The sequence below is a fragment of the Anopheles arabiensis genome, chromosome 2, assembly GCF_016920715.1.
Source record: "Anopheles arabiensis isolate DONGOLA chromosome 2, AaraD3, whole genome shotgun sequence".
NCBI lineage: Eukaryota > Metazoa > Arthropoda > Insecta > Diptera > Culicidae > Anopheles > Anopheles arabiensis.
In genome coordinates, this window is record NC_053517.1 from 95,947,021 (window position 1) to 95,972,077 (window position 25,057).

The window sequence follows — 25,057 nt, forward strand, 5'->3', positions numbered from 1 at the left end:
AAAGCCGGCTTGTTTCATCCCGAGCGAAACTGCAAGCACTGCACGAATGATGCTCCAGCGGGCCAAGCAAAGTCAGGAAGCAACGGGCCACAGGATGTGGGATAAATAACAACGCATCTCACTCGTATCACTCGAAGCATGACAAGCTAACAGTTCTTTGTTGTCTTGTGTGCGGAGAGGACCTACGTACGTTGCGCTCGCTGCCAGCAATCAAAGATGACGATGAAGCTCTCGTTCAGTTTTTTTTTTTTTACTATTATTTTAACTGATGTTTTGCTAGTTTGCATATTCCGATTTGCCGGCACGAACAGTGGCATCTCCGGCCGCACAGCGATGACAACGATCGTGCGAATAGGGAGAGAGCAGTTGTTGCTTATTCCCTCCTGTATAGCGCTTCGATATCAGTAGTAGTCCTTTTTTTATTGCAGTCAGCCAATTCAGCAAATTCAATTTGGTGAACAACATATTCGTGTTTGCAATAATAAAAACACCGAAAAAAACATTCGCACACATGTGTACATCAACGTAAATAAAAATACACTAATCCAATCCAATGTTCTGTGCTTCAATAAATCAGTTTTACCCTGATACTCCCTCCCTGATGCCACCAGAGGGGAAGTATGGAGCGCTTCCAGAGTGCAGCCCGCGGAGGACGCGAATAAAACTGATCATATTTTTTTCTCTACCGTCGATTGTACATTTTGATTGGTCTGAATTAAATTACCTTGCCCTGTTTCTTCTGCAGCCAGCACACTCGTGCTCAAAATTGATGAACCCCCCGTCAGAAGGGTATAGCGGAGAAGAACTGCGAAAAAAAAATGCATTGACCTCCCCCCGAACACACCGTATTTTTGTGGCAAAAAACATTTCTTCGCCACCATACCATACCACCATACCCAGACGCCATTCGACTGACCGTTGGTGCTGCCAGTCAGCAGTGGTGCGCTGCAGCTGCAATAGTAAAATGGCACCACGGACGAATCAATACACTAGCGGAGCGCGGAATGAAAATAAACTGCTCATTAATATTCAATCAATTTGGCGGCTGCCGTCGGCCCTCCGAGTCTATTAATGCATTGAGCTAATTATGCTAAGGGTGTATGTACAACCAATACCCGCCTTGTCTACAGACAATGCGAAAGAAAAGTGTAAATAAAATTAAAAATAAATATGCAATACATTATCTCATACAAATAAATCAGTTTTTTTAGTTGTGTATGACAAATAGTTTAAAACGTAACGTTTTAAATATAAAATGAATTGAAACTGTCCTATCAATTTCAATCATGAATAGGTAAAAGGTGGGCAATCCATTAATTGAATAAACATCATAAAACGACAATCAGATATCCCATATTTGAACGTTAATCAGTTTATAAGTTTGAGCGTATAAAATTCAAATTCCTGTTCCTCCCAGAACATTTCAAAATATGAGGCCCTGCACGATTCTGGTCAGTTTTTTTTCTATTTTGGAGATTGACAGTTGGAAGCTGAAATCATGTCAACTAGTGGTGGGAGCTCGGAATCGGAGCTACCCGATTCCGATTCCGTGTTCGGAATCAATTCCGGAGCCGATTCCGATGCTGGAATCGATTCCGATTCCGGAGTCGATTCTGGAGCCGATTCCGCGGTTGGTTACGGAGCCGATTCCGGAGTTGGTTCAGGAATTGGTTCTAGAGCCGACTCCTTAGTTGGTTCCAGAGCCGATTCCGGAGTTGAATCCGGAGCCGATTCCGGAGTCGACTCCGGAAACGATTCCGGGATCGATTCCGATTCCAGAGCTGATTCTGATTCCGGAGCCGATTCCGATTCCGGAGCCGATTCCGTAACCAATTTTGTAACCAATTTTGGAGCCAATTCCGGAACCAAATCCGGAGCCAATTCCGGAATCGATTTCGGAAACTGATTCCGGACCTACTATCCGGAATCGACTCCAGAAAACTTCGGAGCTAGCCGGAATCGATTCCGACGAAATCTTCATTTTTCCCATCACTAATGTCAACACTCCATACAAAACCACACACAAAATTAGCCTCCAATTTTCAGATTATTCTAGCCTCAAAGCTAGAATTATATTCGAATACCTGCTCGAAAGAGATCATCAGGTGGTGGAATCTAGAATCAAAGTGTATGTATACCAGGTGGTCTCATAGCATGTTTTTATAACCAAAATTGAACATCGCTTTTAGACAAGACGAGTGAAAACTTTTACTAAAACAAGCTTTGGTAACCTGAAAAATACATAAAACACTCTTAAAATCTACTTTCAGAAGCGATAAAAATCAGTCTTCTAAATACATATACCTTGGGATAAGCCCACTTGTATACTATACCCACATAGATAGCTGCTCGAAAACTGCTATACAATGCCAAGAGATGACAGGCTGTAATTTCAACCTACGAATTTAAAACGGAAAGGGCCCCTGTAATCAAAAACGTCACAATTCACGATTTTTTTTTAAGATAAATCTATTTAGGGGATCGTTAGGCGACAGAATAGTACAAACGAAATTATGAATACTATCAAACTGGCAGCACTGTTTTGATGAGCAGAATTTCTTTTTTTCTCTATAAAGTATAAACGGTTCGCTTTTTTCTATCGACATTAGAAGCGCCAGAAATGAAATCAACAATCAAACCGAAAATAGAACATTACCTCTTCAAATATTGCGCACTAGAAGGAGCCGCCAACAAAAAAAAAAATGCTCCATTCAGATCTCCCATGAATATTTATGAAAACGATCTTCTTTTTTTCGTTTTTCATCTAAACATTTGACTGAATCTCGCTGTATCAAAAACAGAGAAAAAAACACGATGCCAGTCTCCCCATGGCAAGTGTCAAAATTTGCCCGGTAGGTGGATGGGGAAACTTTTTCTGCGTACCTAATAATCACGAAAGACAACAACAAAAATCGAAAAAATAAACCAAACAACTCAAACAAATATCGAATCTAGTGGGCAAAAAAGGAAAACGAGGAGGAAAAAAGTTGCTTTTATTCGCTGTTATTTCCTGCAATATTATGCCCGACACAGTGAGGAAGCCGGGCACAGCAGCACACACATTTTGGGCATTGCCATCGGTCCCCCAATAACGAACGCCACCCACTACCACCCACCAGCACCATCACCACCATCCGCCGTTTGGTACCAAAATGTGTATATATTTCGAGGAAAAAGAAATGCTGCCAGGTTTTTGCTACTTTTGACGAGCCATATGCGTTTTCCCGATGTGTGGGTGTTTGTGTGGCCCAATGTAAGTAAATAAGTAAGTAAATGTAATAATGCCGGCACAGTGGCCCACAAGCAACAATTTACAAAAGCTCGCGCCACGGAACAGAAACAGCCACACGCTGCTGTTCATATTTTCACCACAATCGTTTCCGTTTCTATGAACTCCCGGACACCACAGGAGACACAACACCTGAACGGCAATCGCGACAATAAAGAAAGGAAATTGATTTTCCCATTCATACACACACACACATGCCGTCACGGAAGAACATTGTTGTAATCGACTTTTCCGATTTCAATATAGGACGTCTCGCTGTCGCTGTCGAAGTCCTGCCCGATGGCACCACACCTCTGTCTGTGTCGGGGTTCCGGTAAATTAATGAATGTATTCTCTGGAAAGAATGGTGGTGGTTGGTGGTGTTTCTCGGTAGTGTCATTTTTCTCATTACCATCCCAATTGAATGGCGGTTTGGACACGTCAGTCAGAGAGAGAGAGAGAGAGAGAGAGAGAGAGAGAGAGAGCGGCGCATGATAAACAGCAAAAAAGACAACGATTTCAGTACCAATTTTCATCCTGATTTGGGGTTCAATTTTATGGTACCGGCACACACACACACGTACAAAATGGTCCAATTTTCCATTTTACCAATCGACACTAATTCACCTCAAGGTTGACCCTCCCGCCGCCGCTAGCAACCCCGAAAAGCAACGTCCGTCGAGCTCTTGCAGTTAAAGCGACGTCGAAAGGACTAGTGGTGGGAGCTCGGAATCGGACCTACCCGATTCCGATTCCGTATTCGGAATCAATTCCGGAGCCGATTCCGATGCTGGAATCGATTCCGATTCCGGAGTCGATTCCGGAGCCGATTCCGGAGCCGATTCCGGATTCGATTCCGGAGCCGATTCCGGAGCCGATTCCGGAGCCAATTCCGGAGTTGGCTCCGGAGCCAATTCCGGTGTTGACTCCGGAGCAAAATGAGTCCGGGAATCTCCATGAGAATGGATCTTTTACAAGTAAATTTGGATTTTTGCGGTTAGCAATACGTAGTATGATTGGACCCAAACGCCTTTTTTTTGGCGATGCCGAAACTGACTCCGCTTGGTAGTCGATTCTAATTTATGAGCCATTTCCGATTCGAGAGCCGACTTCGATTCCGGAACCGATTCCGGAGTCGATTCCGGAACCGATTCCAATTCCGGAGCCGATTTCGGAGTCGATTCCGGAACCGATTCCTATTCCGGAGCCGATTCCGGAATCAATTCTGGAGTCGATTCCGGAGTCGATTCCGATTCCGGAGCCGATTCCGGAATCGATTCCGAAAACTGATTCCGGACCTACTATCCGGAATCGATTCCAGAAAACTGCGGAGCTAGCCAGAATCGATTCCGACAAAAACTTCATTTTTCCCATCACTAGAAAGGACACACCTTTAAGGGTAAAGCGAGGTTTGGGGGTTAGAGGTTGCATGTCGAATTTACGACAAAACACATTACCACCTTTCCCCTGAAATCCCTGCCCCTATTTCTGGTGTTCCGGTCCACACAAATTTAGGACAATTCCGACGAATCAATCGATGCCACACTCCGGGTGGAGTGCTTTTTCCATCGAAAGCGGACATTCGAGAGCAGCCGCGCCGCCGTGTTTCGTGTTTCGTATGAATAATTTATGACTTATTGACCGGACGGATGGATTGGGCTCTCGGACCTCGATCTGCAGCGCTCTATATATCGCTCTACCATTTCCGAAAACTATTCCAACTTCCAAGCCCAACCAACCAACACATCCACGACTGCGAACAGCGAAACCCCATCTGCATCGGAAACCAATCCTGCCAGGATCTCTATTTTAGGATTGCTCGCTCGTACCCACCCGTGCAAGCTTCTAGGATCAATATACGAGCCACGCTCGTACGAGATGGAGCCGGTGAAGATGAACCCCACACTGCACCGAACCGGGCCACTGCAGCATTTTCAGGGTTCTTGTGCTGCAGCGAGCGATGAGTGATTTATCCAGCAAATTCCTCACTCCTTGTTTTCATTTTATTTAACCTATTGGAAGAGCCTTTGCTTCAGGGGGGGGGGGGGGGGGGGGGGAATTTTCTTTCCTGGCACGAATTATAAGAAAGCAGTGTGTGTGTGTGTGCGGAGTGACTTTTCCTCACCATCATTTAAAAGCATGCCACGAAAAACAAACACGCTTGCCACACACATTGGTAGCGTTCCAAATAGTAAGACACGAGTTTTTATTTGACTTTCTAATGGATTCTACACAGCCTCAGAGTGGAACTGTTTTGCTAGCATTTTAGCGCACAGTGTGAGAAACGCAGCACTAGGCACCAGAAGCAGCGAAAAGCCGATAAAATCAACCTTGCCAAAATGTCACTTTTGGGGCAATAAAACTAAGGACGAATTCGAATTCGCAGCACAGCAGCCGAGAAGCAAAAATTGCACATTCCGGCACAATTGGCGCCCATCAGATCAGACGGGGCAAATTACGAGAGAACCGCATCGACAGGTGCACCAACCCGTAAACAATATGCCCAGCCCTGCCCAGACGGTTGACGCCATTTCGAAACAACAGCAGACTCAGTCTGCGCCCTGTCTATAACCAACTTCTCATAGGGAAAGGTTATGATATTTACCGACGACATAAAGGACGAACTATGAATAAACGAAAGCTGTCACCTGTTTATTGCTGCTACCATTTCGGGGTACCTTTTTCTGCCAGTCGTACGTATTTTCTCAAGCCACAGGATCCGAAACGCATTGTTGTATCGATCACACCTGCTCGGCGGCATTTCCCTTTCGCCGCAAGCGGATTAGCGGGCAGATTTATAGCTGGAGAGCGCATCACGCCATAAATTTGAAGACGAATTAGCCAGCCGTGAAATTAAAGCAAACAAATGTCTGGCCTTTTGGGTTGGGTTTCAACGTGATAACCGGGTGGCCGGGTGACACGAAAAAAAGGTCGATTTTTGATTTATTTACTTTCCGACACAGGCGATGGGCAGCTGGGCCAAACGATAGATTGGAATCCAAACACCGACCATGCGTTCACCGGGGACGCCCGTCTATGTGTGCGTTGATAAAAGCCAACCTCTGCCACTCTCCCAACAACAACAAAAACATGCCACCAATGCATGAAAAACAGGACCAACATATGATGCTTGTTAGAGCATTGGCCACAGCAACAACACTCCAAACACACACACACACGCAGCACGCATGAAGATAACCAGGGGGAGCACATGTTTGGCTTTCGATTCAAGTTACGCAACCATATTATGGTACGATTTCGGCAGGCGCTTTGTAAAGGTTTGTGCAGCACACACTGATAAGAAGCATATTCATGTGCAAATATAAATGAAATCTTTTTATTTCTTTTCACTGTTGAGAATCCAATTTGAGGTGCGTGAAACGTGTGCTTTTTTCGATTATTTATTCAACCGTGGCGTACTGACAAGTGTGCAAATATGTTTAACCTGTCAATGATGGCTGCGCGATGAGCGGTGGTAGTAGGTAATCGAATTTCTTCTCCAGTCGGATGGCATACGATCGGCAATGATTAGAGCTAGATAAGAGTCGACTCGGGTACGAGTTGTTACTTGTGCCAGGTGCATTGTGTTAGATAAACAACAACTCACTAAATGAAAATTATGCCGAATTTTGCTTGAATCTCGAATCTGATTCATGAATCTCGAAATATTCATGTATCTCCAAAGAGCCATGCACCCAAAAAGAATTATGATCCATAAAGGTTCATGAACCTCCAAAGAATTGTGCATTCCTGATAATCTATGAGAATATTTAAAGAATCATGAATCTCCAAAGATTCATAGATTGAATCTTAAAAATGTATGCTCTATAAAGGATCATGAACCTCCAAAAAGTTGTGAATCTCTAATGATTCATGGATTTCTGAAGATTTAATCATCTCTGAAGATGCGTAAACCACTAGAAATGTATGATTTTCAAGTCATTGAATTATCTCAGAATAGTTATGATTCTCAGAAGATATATGTATCTGATTTAACTCATGAATCTCTATAGACTTATGAAACTAAAACGATTCATTATTCTCTACAGCTGTTATCATGCATATCTAGTATCTATAGATTGAATATCTCTAATTATTCATGACTTATGATGGTCGTCAAAGATTCATGAAACTTCAGAGATTAACGAATCTTTGGAGATTCATCAAAATCAAACATTGAGATTCAGATTCATCAATCTGATTCAGGGTTCAGAACCCATCTCCACTTGAGTAGACATCTGGATCTTGACAGGAGCACGATAATGTGGTAATTGTGGTGCAAAATATGATGCAGCTCTTTGTTGGAGATGGTTGAGAGCAGCTGCTTTAATGCAGTGTTGTAGCCTATTGCGTTCTACTAAGATGAGTCTCAAATATAGAACTAAGAATAAATATCAAAGCATAGTAAATAAAAAAATGTAAGTATCGAAATCACGACCAACCAATTTTGACCCGATTAGTGTCTGATCAGGATTTTTCGATTTTGAGTTCCACATTTGGGTTCTACACTTGTAAATTCCTGCAACTTTTATTAGCTCGTACACAGAGCAAACATCCAAAACCTAACCATGGGGTCCTTTCCGTTTGAAGTTCGTAGGCTGAAATTTCAGCTTGTCAGCTGTTTGCATTGTATAGCAGTTTTCGAGCAGCTATCAAAGTGAGTATAATATACAGGTGGGCTTATCCCAAGGTGTACAAATTTAGAAGGCTGATTTTTATCACTTCTGCTGTTGAATGAAGATTGTAAGAGTGTTTTGAGTATTCGTCAAGCCTCCAGAAAGCTCGTTGGAGCAAAAGATTTCACTCGTTCTGTCAAAAAGTGATGTTCAAAATTGGTTATACAAAAATGCTATGAGACCACCTGGACTACATACACTTTGATTCTAGATTCCACCACGTGATCTCTTTAATGCACCTTGGGATAAATGTAAACAACACCGTGTTGTCGAGCAGGTACTCGAATCTAATTCTAGCTTTGTGGCTAGAATAATCTAGACTTAAAATTGCAGGCTATTTTTTTGTGTGGTTTTGTATGGAGTGTTTACATGATTTCAGCCTCCAACTGTCAAACTCCATACAAAAAACTAACTAGAATCGTGAAGGCCCTCCATATTAGTAAACCCACTCATGGATGAGATATCTAACAATGGAAAAAGACCACACGTAACAAAAGCTGGATGTGCAAGCCCCTTGGTATCATAGAATATCAGTATACCATTAATTTCTTTATCATAAGTACCAGTCTAGTATGGGATGAACAAAAATGAGAGTATCCTTCAATGAAACCTATGTTTTTCTGCATTTCAGGAAATGTAAAATTGAAGAGAGACTTCTTGTGAACTTCAACGAGTGTGCTAAAATTAGCAGCCCCTTACCAAAACAAAACTCATTCCACAGGTGCATTATGTTTAAACCCTCTTTTTGTATCATCAATGACAAGCGAAACGACCAACAGAAAAAGGCATTAAAAAACGAACCTTAAAACAAAAACACTCACTTTCAAAATGTCACTCAAATAGAGGAACAGTAAGCCTCCCCTCCCACCAACGTTGTTTGAGGCGCGTGGGAGAAATATTTCCTTTCAAATTCCATTACCTTTTGCACAAAAAAAGAGAAAAAAGGGGAAGCCACAGCAGAACGTAAAACATGGGTTGGTTGTTACCGGGGCCACGCGAAACGGACAGATGGAATGCTAATTTCCCTGACGTAAACATGGAGCGCGGCTGCTGGATGAACGCGGTGGCGCGCGCAAGAAAAGTTTTTGTTTTTGGCTTTCTCCCGGTGATTGGTGTGTGTTTTAGATACGATACAGACAACCGTAAAGTTTACCAAACACCCGCATGCGTGCGTAGCGCAAGCCGGAAAACGAGAGACATGTTTATGAGAGAAAATAGACGGTCGAGAAACACACGATGTACCAGCCCCATATGTGACTGTGCGGTTTGTAATTAACGAAAATGTGCGTGTGTGTCCTATTTTTAAAACACTTGTTGGTCCGTTTTTCCCTGTGGGTGAAGTGTAAGTGTTGTTTGAGGTGCATAAGATTATCTATTCCAACGCTGTAGTATTTCAAAAAAAGAAAGACCAGCACAATCTAATGAGTTCATCACATGTTAATTAAACAAGTTATTTTACATGCGGACAACTTGATACATTAAGCCATATTGCAATCATCAATGTTGGCAACTTTGTAACACTTTTCCGCGCAAGATTAGCTTCAACCATCACGTCCTGGCAGGTGTTGAAAGCGTACGCTACTACACCCAGTAGGTCCCAAATTTAATAATAACCCACCAGTAATTTTCAAACCCACCGAAACAGCTCGCAAAAACCGGCGAGCTGAGCGTGCGAGCGAGCTCGTTCACTGGCACACAATTGGAGGACGTGCACAAACGGCACAACAGGTGCCCGCGCGCCAGGTCTTCCTTGGCAGGTACTCACGCCCCGGGCCCAGCCGAAGAAATCCGATTCCAATTCAGGAAGGCAGGAAGCAACGAAATGAAATGAAATAACAACCAACACCGTGATGCGAATGAGATGGAAAATGGATCAAATGTCCTCTTCACCTTCTTTTAAGCCTCGCCGGCAGGCCCTCTGCGTGTGCTCGTTAAACGGCACACAAACCTCCGTCGGCGGTGTTGGTGTCGTCTTTCGCAATTTAAGCCCGAAAAGATGTCATGTTGTGGTGGTTGTTGTTGTTGCTGTTGTTTCTTTAACTGCCGCGCTTTGGTAAAACGAACCTCTTGACATCTCAGTTTTCATCGTTTCACTGTGCACCGAGGTTATATTCTTCCGCCTAACGCCAGTATTTGTGTGTGGGTGACTGCCTAGCCCAGTGGGGGTAGTTTTCACGACCACCACATGCGCGCATGAGAAACGGAACGGGCGCTTTGTCATTTTAGAACTTTGTTTATAAAATTTTGTTTTTAAACACGACCGCAACAACAGCATCGAGACACGTCGGTTCACGCGACTTGGCTAGACCGGCTTGAGGAGGGGAATGTTTCTTCTTTTTAGAGACTGTCCTAAGCTATGACATCATCAAGGGTTGATGATTACAGGCAGCCACTCCTAGGGCAGTGGTTGAATCGCTGCAAGTGCAGCTCAGCTGACACACCGTGCCGCCCAGCTCAGCTGACGCATTTTGATAAACAGTGTGCGATTAAATCGAGCAGGGTGGAATGTCAACCACAATGCGCGGAGTTTCGTAACGGAGATCATGGTTAGATAATGTTTTTTTTTTCGTGAGTTGTTGCGATATCTTTGGTAAATATTTATTATATTAATACTAACAGGGGAAAAACAAGTGAATTAAACCGAATAGGGGAAGGTAGGTAAAGACGGACACGTTAAGGGAAATGGTAAAAATCTAGGGATATATAAGTGCAACGACCATGAAATTGTGCATACATTATCTTACACTCATGTTTTATCAGAAAATGTGTTGAATTTTTTAAGTTTCCATCGATTTTTGCGTTTTTTCATGAATGAAAAACATGATTTTTTTCGTGCAGTTTTGAAATGTTCGGGTAAGACGGACACCTGATATGGGAAAGATGGACACCATGAAGGGTAAGATGGACACCTGTAGAAAAGGTTAGAAAGTGAAGAGTTTTACAGTATTTTAACAAATTCTATCGCTTTCCACGTCCTGGTACGTTTATAAACCAATTTTTGGCCTATTGCAACGACGATTCATTCAGCTGTGGTTTTAGAAATTGTAAACGGCGCTTGTAATATATCGTAGAATGCAGCATCTAAAATGTATTGAAATATCGCGCACTTACAGCTGACGTTGCTTCAGCTTATAGAACAACAGTCTAGAACTACCTTCAAGGAAATTACTACGCGAAAAGACCATGACCCCAGTATTTTTTGAGGGACTTGTTAATAGTTTAATCCATTTTCCACCATGTCAAAATTCAACATTTAATATTTGTAATCCCATAGAATTTCTCATCTTTTCCTAAACAATGTCGTATCAATGCATCATATTTTTATTGCTTAAAGTTGTCCAAGTCGTGAGAAGATATTGGATTTCGTGAAGCGCCTCATCAGCGTCGAGCGAGTGATAGCATATCGAATGGCTACTATTTTGACCGGTGTTTCATTTCTCGCTTATTTCAATACTTTCTCTAGTTACTGATTGATTTATAGCATCGGAATACCCTTATTTAAGGTATTTGAAGAAATATATTCATCACCAATTGATATCAGAAGTAAAAAAATCAATAAATTCGGTGTCCATCTTTCCCTACAACAAGGTGTCCGTGTTTCCCGCTTTGATGTCAGAATGTTTAAATCACCAGAAAACAATATTTTGTATTGCTTTTATCCTCGTTCTTTCGCCAGTTTTTTCATTAATGATCACGATAACCCATTCAAGAAATAAAACTTCCGGAAATATAAACAATACAAGTTGTAGAGCTTAAGATCGGCAGTAATCAAATTAGATCAACAAAGGTGAACATGATTGAAAATTTGTTTTGTTCGTGGATTTAACCAATTTTATATATATTATGCCAAAAATGTTCTCAAATGTGTTCTTGTACCTTCAGTTTGGATTCTACATGTTTGAAATACTCGAAAATTACATTTTTCATGCATTTACGAGAAGTGTCCATCTTACCCGCAGTGTCCGTCTTTACCTACCTTCCCCTACAGGGTTTCCATGATTTTTTTAGATGTATCGGTCAATATAATCAACCATGGGAAAATCCAAACAAATTTATAAAACTACCTGCAAATTGTTAGATACATTTCTAAAAACATTGGCTGGTATTATTGAATCCGTTCGTAGCGGCGGCGTACGTCCCGACACTCATTTTCCTAACGTACTAGATGGTTGCTACAGTTATTCATCGCGGCGTTGTAAGAGCGGGCTCAAGAAATGTGTTGCCATCCCTAGAATTTCATGTGAGCGCCGTACGTTCCCGCTACGAACGGATCAATAATACCAGCCATTATTTAGAAAGGCTAAAAAAGAAAGGCTAAAAAAAGGAAAAAAACCTTTTAATGTCATACGGCAAAATGCTATAATTCTAAATCAAAATAATTAAACAGCATTTTTAATGGGTTTTTAATTGAAAGAAATCCAATTATCCAACTCTTTCTGTTGCCATGATATTACAGAAAATGCAAAAACCCCATTATTCCAATTACGAGTTTTTCTTATTGCACTTTTATGATTAACCATTAGGGCGGTAATATCAAAAGGTGCGCAGTTATTAGATTTAGTATGTTTAATGATGTGTTCTGAGTAAGTTTTTTTTTATTACATTATACACAGCTTTAGAGGTTTTTTTTTAGCCATTACTTCTTATTGGCTAGTTAGCTTTGAGCTGGATAAATTTTTCTAAAATTCCTGCACTATTTCTTACGCTGCATATGTACTGAAAGGTATGCTTTGGCGAGCAGCAGAAACTGGTGTTCAATCGATCCATTGAATTGTATAGGTTCCAGACCCAAGCCGAATCCGGAACAGGTCCAGGAATATAATAAAATCGAGAGCTATTCCAGGACCGTTATACTTTCATGATTTGCTCCAGGACCGGTACATAGGTTCAGTATCAGTACCTGAACCGCTATGGGTTCAAGAACCATTCCAGGGCCGCTATGAGTTCATGATTCGACCCAGGACCGGTTTGGTCTCATGATCAGTTCCTCCACCGGTATGGGTGTAGTATCAACTCCAGGACCTTTAAAGGGTACGGTATCAACTAAAGGCATGGGTTCATGATCGGTTACAAGTCCGGGATGAGCTCCTGATCAGTTCCAGAACCGATAAGGATTCGTGAGCGGGCCCTGGACTGGTATGGGTTCAGTATAGGTTCTGTATCAGGTCCAAGACCAGCATAAAGTCATTATCAGTTTCTGAACTGGAAACCGTATCGGTTTCAGAACAGGTGTAGGAATGGTTTTTGATCTCTTAAAGGGTCGACATTAGTTCCTCATTTTAATTAGGTGTCAAAGCCAATCATTTCAACGTACACCTCAGAGTAAAAGGGGTCCGTTCAAATTTCGGTGCACAACACAGTTACCGGGCCAAATTAACTACATCACATAAAATATACTCTAGTACTCTAGTACCGGGTACTGTCTCGTACCTCGGGAAGATAATAATAAAGACTTATCTGAAAGATTCAGGTACCAAGTTTGAAACGATGTATCAAACTATTCAAAAACACAATTTCTGTGGATAAGTCTGAATTCAAGTTCAGGTTTTAATCTTTACAATACGCAATGGCGTTAGGCGGTCTCGTGGTACAATCGTCAACTTGCACGACTTAACAACATGTGCGTCTCGGGTTCAAGCCTCATATGGACAGTCTTCCCGTAGCAAGGACTTGACTATCCAGCTGCGCATGGTACTGAATAAATCTCGCCGGCCTACATAGGCCATGACCTGACCGTGACAATGAGTCGCCCATAAGAAGAATAAAAAGAACTTTACGATACAAAATGTAATAGACACTCTAAAAAGACACTTACCTTCCTCCACGATTGATTCCTAGCTAAGCTGTTGAGTAGGGCACCACCACCCCTGTGTCCTTCGGCCCGCGCCAACAGCATGTGACAGGAACGGAGCAGGGACGCCCCGTTGCCGGCCGCCTTCGGTACTGCCATTATTACCGTACAACGAATCAACCTTTTACAAAAAGACTTTTCCTCTTCTCTTTAGCAATCTACTGCGGTTTTGCACCGTAATGCACTTGGCGCTCGCGAAATAAAATCAACAAATTAAACTAACAAAAAATAAACAGACACACACGCACGCACACTTTGATAAGAACTTTAAAATAGCCGGTACAGCAACAGGCGGAAATGCGCGGGGAAGGTCGAATCCTGCTAAACACCGTTAATATGCACACACACACACACACACCGCACAAACACACACGTGAGCTCGCGGGAGCAAACACACACACTACGCACTTTTAAAAATGCACTTGCACTTTAAATTTCAACACACGCGCACACACACACATTTAATGCCGGAGCTTTAACAAAGATAAACAAAGAGAGATGAAGAAAACACACAAATTGGATAACATTGGATGAACGGCGAGCTGAAAACAAAGCTTCATGCGGCTTGATTGATTGATAAACATCAACAAAACAAGGGGCGTGCTCTTTCTCACTCTTACACACTCTCTCTCCCCCTCTCTCTCTCTCTCTGTACTGTGATTATTTGTTCCGGAACATCACAGTAGGCACTGTTTCGGATTGTTTTTTTGTTTTGTTTCCGAACTGAACGGAATCCACCACCGTCGTAGTGGTAACTAATTAGCACAGTAGTAGTAATAATATTTACACACTAATGGAGGTCACCACATACAGCATAGCAGTGCAGCAGTTGGCCGGATATTGCTTCAATACAAATAATGTAAGAAAAAAACATGTTTTTCACAAACAAGAGACACACATTCACTCTCTCACTCTAGCCTCGCTCGGCAGTCGCTTCTCTTGGCGGGACGGCCACGGCCTACTGCTCACCACACGCACCGCACGCGTTTTCATGCTCCAGGCGAAGGTGGTTCTGCCCAAAAAAATGCAACACAAACACACACACACACCTTAAGGTGTGCCAAGCCGGAAATCAGGGACACATTTGGCGACTTCACGCACACGCAACTTCTCCTGGCGGCACAAACGACTACACACGCGCGGGCCAACGATGATCGGTCGCGAACCATTCCTCTATCGCATCTTCTCCCTATCTTGTGTGCTGTTTTATTTTCGGTTGGTTTGGCCGATGATCGCACACGCCTGGCCGTTCGCTCGGCTACATGGAAGACTACACCGAGCAGGCAGACTACACACACTTGCAAGGCCAAAAAACCGGTCACAAAGCATTCTTCCATACCGGCGAAGGGTTGGGGGTTGCGATCACTTCGTTTTTTTTCGATAGAGGGGGGATGATGTTTCGTTTTTCTTTTTCTCTATTGGACACGCACACACACATTTAACACACACACAGCCTGACCTTCTTCTACCGAACGAGAAGATGCATTGGTCGCGGCCTACCAAACACACACACACCACAGAAAAGAACATGATGTTCTTCTGGTGTGGAGGCCTACTTTGTTGTTTTCTATTTTCGGTGTTTTACTTTTTTTCATTCAAACACGGACATTGTGACGGCATTGTGCCGGCATTGTTGCTCCTCTTCCCTGAGCACACCTCAACACATGTTTTTGCAATCACCACCGCACACAACAATAAAATCAAAGCCAAACCCTTAGCACAGTTTTAGGGCGGTGGAGATAGCGCACATACATGACTCACAAGTACAGGCGAAACACACATACACCCAATATGATTAGGAAACCGTCACGAGGGGTAAGAGAACAGAAACACGCGAGGGGTATATTTTCAGCAAATTTTGACATTCGCTTTTACACGCACACACACAGCTGCAGCTGCTGGAACCGACCCCAGGGGTCGACCAGGGGAGCGCAAAAAAAACCGTCACAGGAATACTACCGGAAGGACAGACCGCGGAAGGAACGACGCAGCCGGGGAATGATGAAAGACCTCTGGGAGCCTGTTTTTTCTCGTTTGCGAGTAAGGAAAATCACGGCCCCAACGGCACAGCCCGAGCGTGCGACTTTTCTTTCCGCTTTTGATCCCAGCACAGACGGCAGCCACAGCAGCGCGAACTGTTCGTGGTGGAGCTGAATAGCTAAATAAAATTCCCCGAACACACGAGGCCGATGTTCGATGCACGCATTGCCGATGCGAGAGAGAGAGGGAGAGAGAGCGCGAGTATTCACAGGCGCCGCGACGAGAACGGTGAGCGGGTTTTTCTTCTCGCTTTGGCGCGTGTAGTAAGGCGGCAGGGTAGAACAGGTTCTATACGATACAGTGCGTGCCGGCTCTCTTACTCCACCTGTTCGAGCGCATACGCAATGCTGGAACGTACGGTTCCCGGGGCTGCTGCGGCGTAGTGATGGTATCGGATCGCATGCGAAACGTCAAACCGACGGATAGCCGGCGACGGTTGCGCGCAAGTCCAGTCGGAACACTTGCGTAAAATTGCGTACAAGTTCAGGGGATAGCACGTGTGTTTGTTTTAAAAGTTAAACCGTTGGTAGCACAAGCACGCAAAGATAGGTACAAAAGGCTCACTTTTTACATTTATATTATAAATTATAAAATTCATTAGTTTCATGATTAATTCACCTTGAATCAATAGATTAATCGTTAATAGAATATTATTTTAATCAACAACTATAGGTTTAACAACTGTTCATGAACAAAAATGAATATCGAAAATACCACTAGACAGAGCTGCACAAAAAACTGGTTGCCCACTTGAGTATCGCAGCAAATGTTCGCTGTACGTTTGAACAGCTGTCACATTTATGTTCCACTGTAGTTGTTAGATTTATGTAATTTACTTTAATTTAATTCAATTTAATTGGTTTTTAATGTTTGTTAACTATGATAACATAGTCAATTGCTTAACAAACTTAAACTACTTGCACTGTTTTCCGGTTCAGTTTTCAATATAGAAAGCGTTATTTAAAACATGCAAAATGTTTTTCAACAGCTTTGTCATTCTTTGTGACAGCTGGGCTGCGAAAAAGACATCTACTGACTTTTGAATAAAGCCGTTCACTTTAGAAACTGAGCCGGAAACAGTTTTTCGTCTTAAGCCCACCGCGAGAGAACCTCTGACTGGTTACGAACCAGATCTCCATCCTTGTTTCGACAGCAGGTTACTTTAGGTATAACGTTGTTTCGGTGACCTAAACTAAACCGAACCCTAAACTAAGTCCTTCAAAATTTCCAAAACTGTGAATTGTGAAAAAGGGCTTGTAAATCTTACTGTACCTTGTCCCAATTAGGTCCCTAAAGAGACTAATAAACCATAACAATAATTTTGTCAAGTTACAATCCGCTATAAATTCCTTAATGTGGATGTTCAAATAGACAACATGTGCAGTAAAAATAGGTACATCATTGTTTTTGTCTATTACAGAATGTTGTCGTCGTAATTAATAAAAATAATCTCTTTAAATAATCAGTATTATTAAGTCCATTAGCGCCTCTAATACAAACTGTTATTTAAAAATCAACAATCAGTTGACTTCATTCGCGATTAATCATCTATTTCCGAATCACAACTATACTATAAGAATGTCTTAAGAATTCAATGATACGACAAGGATTTTCGAAAATCAGCCCGTTGGAACCGGGAATTCGAAAACAACAATCCTGCAGCATTGAACGCAAGATATCGATTGCGGTTAGAAAACGGTTAGTTTTAAATTTATTGTTAGAAAATTGAAATATTTCTTAAGGTGTTTCAAATATTTCCGACGAACATTTCAAAGTTATACACGAATTTATGTTTCGTAGTATTACACCTGCCATTCAGTTATACAATAACGGCAATGATTGGGGAAAGTAGAATTAAACAAAAACTTTTAACTGATACAGACATTCTTTAACATTAAAATAAAATTGAATAATTAACTACTTCATTAATTCATAATTAAAGCAAACGAAACTAATTTCTTTCAACTTGAATTAAACACATCCACACCCTTGCTTCATTTGCATTGATGCCTTTTTGTCCCATGGAATCGACAGCGACGGGACAGTGTGACACGAGTTTTATTGCATTGTTAGTCGGTATTGAGAAAACAATGTAATAATGATTTGCTTCTCTTTTCTTGTTTTTCTGCCACTACTGGGCACAGAGTTTCTCGCAAGTAAGATGATGGTTTTGTTTTGGGCTTATTACACACTACAGCTGCACATCTGGTTCACCATTTCGGCATTTCTCTAGACCAGCAAAGCGAAACGACCTGTTTTGTTTGGCCGAGGCCGATATCTTACACATCGTATCGTACACATGCACACATTGCTTCCTGTTGGTGTCGGGATTTTCAATTCAGAGATAATGCCCTATGTATGTACACGGTTTGTTTTTGCTTTTGTAACTTACATTATTCCACGGTGCATTAATAAGCGCTCTCACACTATCTGATGTTGATTTTTAGCTGCATCTCGTTTTATTTAATCCAAAGCGTTTGCTTCCTATTTCTAGCTTTCTCTGTCTCTCCCTCTCGTTCGAACGACATATCACCCTTTGTGGGCTTTAAACGTTCCTCTCACTTCATTTTGATCCTATCTAGTACTTTACATAGTGGCACGCTGGCACACTGACCCGCTCGTGATGGCGAGCACAAGTACAACGTATTTTTCGTACCGCTTTACAGACAAACGCTTGCAATTATTGTATTTGCACCAAGAAACGCGTCTGGGAATAAGGTGACTGACAAACGGGTAAAGCTCTCTACTTCTCTCTCTCTCTCTCTGTATGCTGTATTTCCTGCATGTGTTTGTAACATTTTAGGAGAAATAAATATTTCACTTCTTTTCGATTTATTTTCTTGAGCTGCCGGCAATTGTGAGTGATCTTTTCTTTTTATTTAACGGAAAAAAACATCCAGTTTTTACAGTGCTTCTATAGTTCTCCTTTTTCCGGTTCTATTTGAACTCATTTTAGCAACGCTATCTTATTGTTTGTTTCTTGTACTCCCTTCCCCATCATTTCATTCCGCTTTTCGATATGTTAATAATTTGCTTTCGAATTTCGATTTGTAATTTGCTTTAGTTTGGGGGTGTATCGTTTCGTTTGTTTTCCCACTGTTTTGTTTTGTTTTTGGTATGCTTTGTATCTATACCCTACGAACGCACAATCGCTCACACACTCTCCACTCACTAACGATAATTGAACATTTTTGTCCCACCTTACACTTATCGCTTCCGGAAAAAGCGGCTCCAATTATCGCACATTGCTTACAGTGTGGCGAAATAAAGAAAGGAAAAAAGGGGAAAAAACATAACTGATATAATTTTATTCATGATTCATAAAAAAGAATTTAAGTACCATTTGTGTGTGAATCATGAAAATCAAAAGAAAGAAAAAAACAAACAACCAACAAGCACAATGCAACTTTACCTTACCTCGCTATAAGTACTGGCATTACATCATTGTGTATTGTATTGGCTGTTGTAGATTCCTGCTTTCACGTTCTCTCTCTCTCTCTCTCTCTCTCTCTCTCTCTCTCTTTTTCTGTTTTGCTTATTGATTGATAAACTATGAGGTGTTTGTTTTCTTTTACGATTAAATTAAACCTTTGTTTAAACGAATTAGTTGCCTTCGATATGCATACAAATAATTAGTCATCTTTTATGTCGCGTAACACAATCTTCTGCCCTTGCTGTACTAACGAGTGGAGCGTTAAACCAAAGAGTTAAAACAAACGATACAGTAGGAAAATATAATATCACTTACATACTTATATGGCTAGGATGGCCGCATCACCGCGCACTGCGTACTGGTTCTGCACTTGTTTTAGAGCTTCGTTTGGTGCTAGAGCTGTTCAGTTCCAAATAAGGGTTCTGTAGTGACACAGTGACTAAACTCAAACAGTTTAAATACACACGCTAGCAGCTGCTGGTTGCTATTGTCGAAGATTAGAACAGATTGAGGTATTTTTTCTTCTCTAAAAGATAGTTAATAATTAGCTCCGTTTTATACGTCATTGCTCCGACGAAGAAAAGATAGTCAACATAAAAAAAAACATGCGCATTTCACCCGAAACACGATGTGTTAAAACCGAAAACGGCAGCTTCTTAACAGTACTCTTTCCCCTAATGGGGCTAACCTTACACACGTATGCGCACACAACGACTAAAAACGAAGGAACCGACGTAATACTACGTAAAATATGATACATCTTTCTCCACATCACAGCGGTTCATGGACAGCGGGAAACATTCTGACTTACTGACTGACTGACTGACTTAACAGAGCTCACTCTCTCTCTATTATAACATCTTACAACATTCCTGCAGTGCATTAATCCAACGTCGATACTACTTTTTTTATACAAAGCTGTACAGTTACTATGCCTTCACTAGTGCTGCTGCCACTGTACATTCCCTATCTCACTTTACCCGCTTAGTACCCGCACACAGCTGCTTTACGCTAAAAAGTAGTGGAATTTATGTATGTATATGCGCCCGTTTAGGCGTCGTCACGCCGGTGTCGCTACGTTCGTTAAGAAGTCACCGATAGGTCCTCCTTCAGCCACTGGGGAATTGGTCGCGAGCCAAGCTTCTTCAGCAGCTTCACCAGCGCTTGGTTGTGAATGCGGTAGTACCTGGACGGGCGAGAGAGAGAGAGGGAGAGAGAGAGAGAGAGAGAGAGAGAGAGAGAGCAAAAAGCATTAGTAATGCACGATCCTCTTCGTCTTCTCCATGAAACTGACAAAATAACACATACTTTTGAAGCATTTTTGCACTCCGATCGTCCATCGGCGGATACTGGCGACCCTTCGACTTGCCGAGACACTTGTTCCGATTGTCCGACACCACCTGGCAGTAGAAACCCTTCTTATTGTCGAAGCGCAGGTGTCGGCTGTAGTCGAACGGCGGCAGCTTCAGGAAGCGCTGCAGATCGTTCATCACCGTGACCGGGTTCGTCTTGAGCTGCTCCCCGTCGATGATGTACAGCTGCTGCGGTGGGTAGCAGGCGAGCCATCGTTCCAGGTGCTGGGCGTACTTGCCCGGGTTGAGGCAGCGGTTGCGCAAATCTCGCAGCGCTTTCGGTTCCGCTTCCGAGGCAGTTATGACCTGAAACAAAACAAGAAATTAGCATTCTGCCAGGAGCATACAACTTCAAGCTCATTTCTCTACCTGATAGAAGCTGTAATTGTTCGCGATCGGATCACCATGCGCTTTAATGTGCTGATACCACGAGTACGCTCGTTTCGCGGGCGATATCAGTATCGTAACCAGCTGCGCCTTGGGCAGCAGCGCGTGGGCCCGCTTCGGCACCAGCTCGCCGTCGAAGTAGGTGGCCGACTTTTCAAACATAAACTTATCGTCCGTATCGTTCGGTTGCAGCGGGAAAAAGTTCAAATACCAGTCCAACCCCCGGTAGTAGTTGTTGCCGTTGAAAAACTGAATCTCCTCGAACGTGTCCGTGTTCGGCAGATTGCTCGCCACCGCCGGATGCATGCTCAGAAACGTGTAGAACGCGGTCGAGCCCGTCTTCTGCGGCCCCAGCCCGAGCAGCTTCGGCAGCGTCGTTCGTCGCTTGTTGCCCGCCCAGATTTTCGCATGGCGCGGATCGTCCGCCGGATTGCCCCAGATCGGATCGCGCTCTTCCGGGTGCAGCTTAAAGTACAGCTCGCCGAGCTGCAGCGGCGGCACGGACGTAAGCTTCAGATTGGTCCAGCAGCGCAGGAACTTAATCACCGACTCGAACGTGTACAGCGCCAGCCGATCATTGCCGTAGTTGGACATGTGCGTCATGAAGATGTTGATCGGATTGTACACGATCGTCTGGAACAGTTCGCCGCCCCGGATCGATTCGTCCAGCTTGTCCCGCCCGCCCGGATAGCTGTCGATGCAGATCGTGTGCGTGAACAGTCCGCACGTTTGCCGGGGCAGCACCATAATGTTGCGGTGGATAAAGCCACGCCGCAGCCGGGCCGGCCGCAGATGGGGATACTCTTCCGTCGAGGTGACCTTAATGTTCCACACCTTCTTCCACGCGGTGTATAGCAGCTCGTGCGCCGGATACACGCCCGAATGGTGCGGCGACACCGAGTACCCCGAGTCGGTCGGTATGCCGTGCTCCTTCGCAAAGTCCTTGTTCAGCATCATGTCGTTCATCAGCTGCGTCACGTTCTCGTACAGATGCGGCTGCTGGTGGTTCCACATGTGCGAGAACCAGTTGAACTGGGCCACGTTGCGCAGCAGCATATCGTCGCCCAGGTTTTCCTCGTGCGTCCCGTGATGGAAGTATTTGCCCGAGAAGCCCAGATTGAACCGGAACCCGGGGACCATCTCGCCGATCCGGTTCTGCGTCGCAATCAGCGCGTGTACATCGTCCGGCTTGAGGCGCGTACCCTTCTCGCCCACGAATATATCGTCGATGTCGATCAGGATGCGTCGCTCCAGGTTCAGGCTCAGCTGCCCGTGGCTGAGATACGACAGCGAGTCTAGGAACAGCAACCGGTGCAGCCAAAACTTTAGCCCCGATCCGAACAGTATCCGCTGGATGCCATCGAGCTGGCCGTGATCCTGCAGTACGGTCGCGAGCGGCGGCTGTGCCACCCCATCGGTCGGATAGTCCATTACGTTCTTTTGCGCCCACTCGAGCGGCTCGTACCCGCTGTGGTTGTGCTGGAAGATGGCCCAGTCGTTGCCGGGCAGCGGGCCCCAGGCCGTATCGCCGGCGCGCGTTAACCGCAGGACGGGCGAACCAGGGTTTAGGCTTGCGTCCCGCAGCCGCAGGTTCGTGTGCACGTACAGCGGGAAGCCGCGCAGCTGGGCACCGACCAGCGTTTCCTCGCTCGGGCTCACGAACCCGATGATGCCGACGGAATAGTCCCGGCAGTACTTGTCCAGCAGCTGCCGGTTCCAGTTGTCCATGTTGAGATACTTGTCCAGGTTTTCGAACACGATCACACCGTACCGGCCCTTGTCCTGGTTGGTTAGCACCGGCAGGCTTTTGCCGGCCACTTCCACTTTGTACCTTTAAGTGGGGGAGAGAGGGAGAAAGAGAAGAGAGAGAGAAAAAGGTAAATTATTAGATTTTTAATTAAGTTGACTGATTTACATTGCATTATGGTGATGGATATGTTAGTTTTTTGTATCAAACAGCAGGAAAACCGCAAATACAGACCGTCAACCACAAATAGGTGGCCACAAACACGTCATTTATTGTTCAAAGGGGGTTTAAAACGAATCGACAAACACAGCCAGGCGCCTCTTTTGCCATTTAATCATTCAATCAATCAACCATCTCCACACAACATTAGCAGTAATTATATGTTTTTCACAATTAAGTGTTTTCCAATCAGTGATTATTGCCTTTATTTAGCCTTTTCAATGAGCTTTTCTTGACACCTTTCAAACGCTTGTGTGTACTTTGTTTTCCTATTTGATGTATCATGGGAGTGATTTATCCACTGTTACTACAAAACACTTGTGTAAAAGTACAAAAAAGCACTCGAAAAATGCCCACAGCACAGCACTTCATCAATTCTTCATGAATCTGAATCTTCATCAATTTATCTTCATTCCATCCTCTAAAAAGTAAAAAAAGCTCATTTTCAATAAAAAAATTCCATTTTTACGATTGCAATTACGGGCGGGCTGCCCCACGTTTGGGGCGTGGGGAATATAAATCCCGACCCACGGTTGGGATGGGTGGTGTTTGTGCTTTTGACACAATAATTCACCATTGCCATTGCCTTATCGCCTCTATCAACTGCAGTGCGCGCAGTCGAGCGAGCGAGCGAGAGAGAGAGAGAGAGAGTGGTTCGGATATGATTTATATCAAACGTCTCTATCTTTGTGCCCAGTTTTCCCACCCACCCAATCCACCCCACAGGACACAGAACATATTAATCTTCATTCGTATGGTCAGTCCGTATTTTAAGGCCTCGAAACTTTAGGTCCATTTTCGGGAGGGAGCGCAAGCAGCGAAGAAGATGTATGCAGATGAGGACGAACATTTCCCATTTTCCGCCCCATACTAATGACAATTTCGCCGGCCTTCCTCCATCGCACAAAATTACTTTCCGGCTGTCATCCCTTTTGCGGTACGGACAGCCAAAAGACAACCGTCTTGAGACGGGTGTAACGGTACCACGAGTGCTCAAGCGCTCGCGAGTTTAATCTTCGTGAATGGAATAGCTCGTCCTTTCGTGCCATGTTCACGTTGACGACGCATGTTGAATGCTACCGTCCGAGCTTGGCGTTCCTTGCCGGCAGGGGGAACCGAGAAATGCACAATTAATTCAGCACGATACCTATTTTTGCACATGTGGCCTCGGGCCTGTCTTTTATCAAACCCCGCAAGCAAAGCTCTCGTGTGTGCCTCCGTTTAACTGCTCCAAGGTCGAAGTTTTCCTTTCGGGGTTTGAAAATTACATCGTTCCGGGGGGAGAGAGAGAGAGAGGTCCGGGAGGTATTAAAATGTCCATTCTCTGATTCCGATGTCCTTGTGTGGCGTCGTATCCAGCATGTCCCGTGTACTTGCCCACCAGAACGGCCTGGATATGATTCAATGCCGCAGCGAACCCGCCGTGTCCGTGTGTTGGGGCCAGCAGCTCGACGCACGGAAGTCAACATTGTTTGCTCACGGTCTAATGCTCCGTCCGCAAGGGGAGTTTGCTGGCTAGAGCTGGAACTGGTCGTTTTGTTCTTGTGTGTACAGTGCCACACGACCGTACCGTGCTCTCTCCATCGTACCGAAAACAAGCACCGAGAAACCGGTCGTGGCCATTGGGTTGACCATAATTCTTGCCCGCAGGCAACGAAGGGCGGCAACACAGGCACAGGCGGCAGGATGCGCGCGGAGAGCAAAATTCATATGGGCGGAAGCGTCTCATAAATCCTGGCCGAGATTAACTGCGTACTGCGAGTGTATGCCGGGCGCTCTCATTTGTATTCGGGAACGTAAGCACCACTAAATACATTCACGATCGTTTTACTAACCGCTGACCGTTTGAGTGGACCACAGTAGGGAGACGGTTGGGCGGGGAGAGGACAGCAACGGTCGGTCGAAGTTTCGAAACGGGAAATCAGAATTAAAGAGCAGATTTTTGGTCAATCACAAATACATAATATTAAATGATTATATTGTACAGGCTGAGGTTAAAATAAAAGGATAGCAAATTTGCTAAGAAGTCATATAATTCTAAATTAGATATGTTGTGCTTAAAGCAAAACACGAGATTAAAGTAT

At 43.9% G+C, this 25,057-nt stretch overlaps 2 protein-coding genes across 4 annotated transcripts in view; both read right to left on the reverse strand.

Moving 5' to 3' along the window:
- The window catches only part of LOC120897499 (calcium uniporter protein, mitochondrial), a 126,664-nt gene extending 112,440 nt beyond the window's left edge, over window positions 1-14,224 (reverse strand). The window contains exon 1 of the mRNA XM_040302448.1: window positions 13,760-14,224. Coding sequence (XP_040158382.1) covers window positions 13,760-13,894 — 135 coding nt within the window. The 5' untranslated portion in view covers window positions 13,895-14,224. The remainder of the gene's footprint in view (window positions 1-13,759) is intronic.
- A 3,604-nt stretch (window positions 14,225-17,828) lies between these two features.
- LOC120898463 (bifunctional heparan sulfate N-deacetylase/N-sulfotransferase) overlaps window positions 17,829-25,057 on the reverse strand; it is a 181,687-nt gene continuing 174,458 nt past the window's right edge. For all 3 annotated transcript variants that reach the window (XM_040304382.1, XM_040304364.1, XM_040304373.1), the window contains 3 exons: window positions 20,990-22,838; window positions 20,577-20,926; window positions 17,829-20,454 (listed from right to left, as the gene is read on the reverse strand). In XM_040304382.1, coding sequence (XP_040160316.1) covers window positions 20,352-20,454; window positions 20,577-20,926; window positions 20,990-22,838 — 2,302 coding nt within the window. In that variant the 3' untranslated portion in view covers window positions 17,829-20,351. The remainder of the gene's footprint in view (window positions 20,455-20,576; window positions 20,927-20,989; window positions 22,839-25,057) is intronic.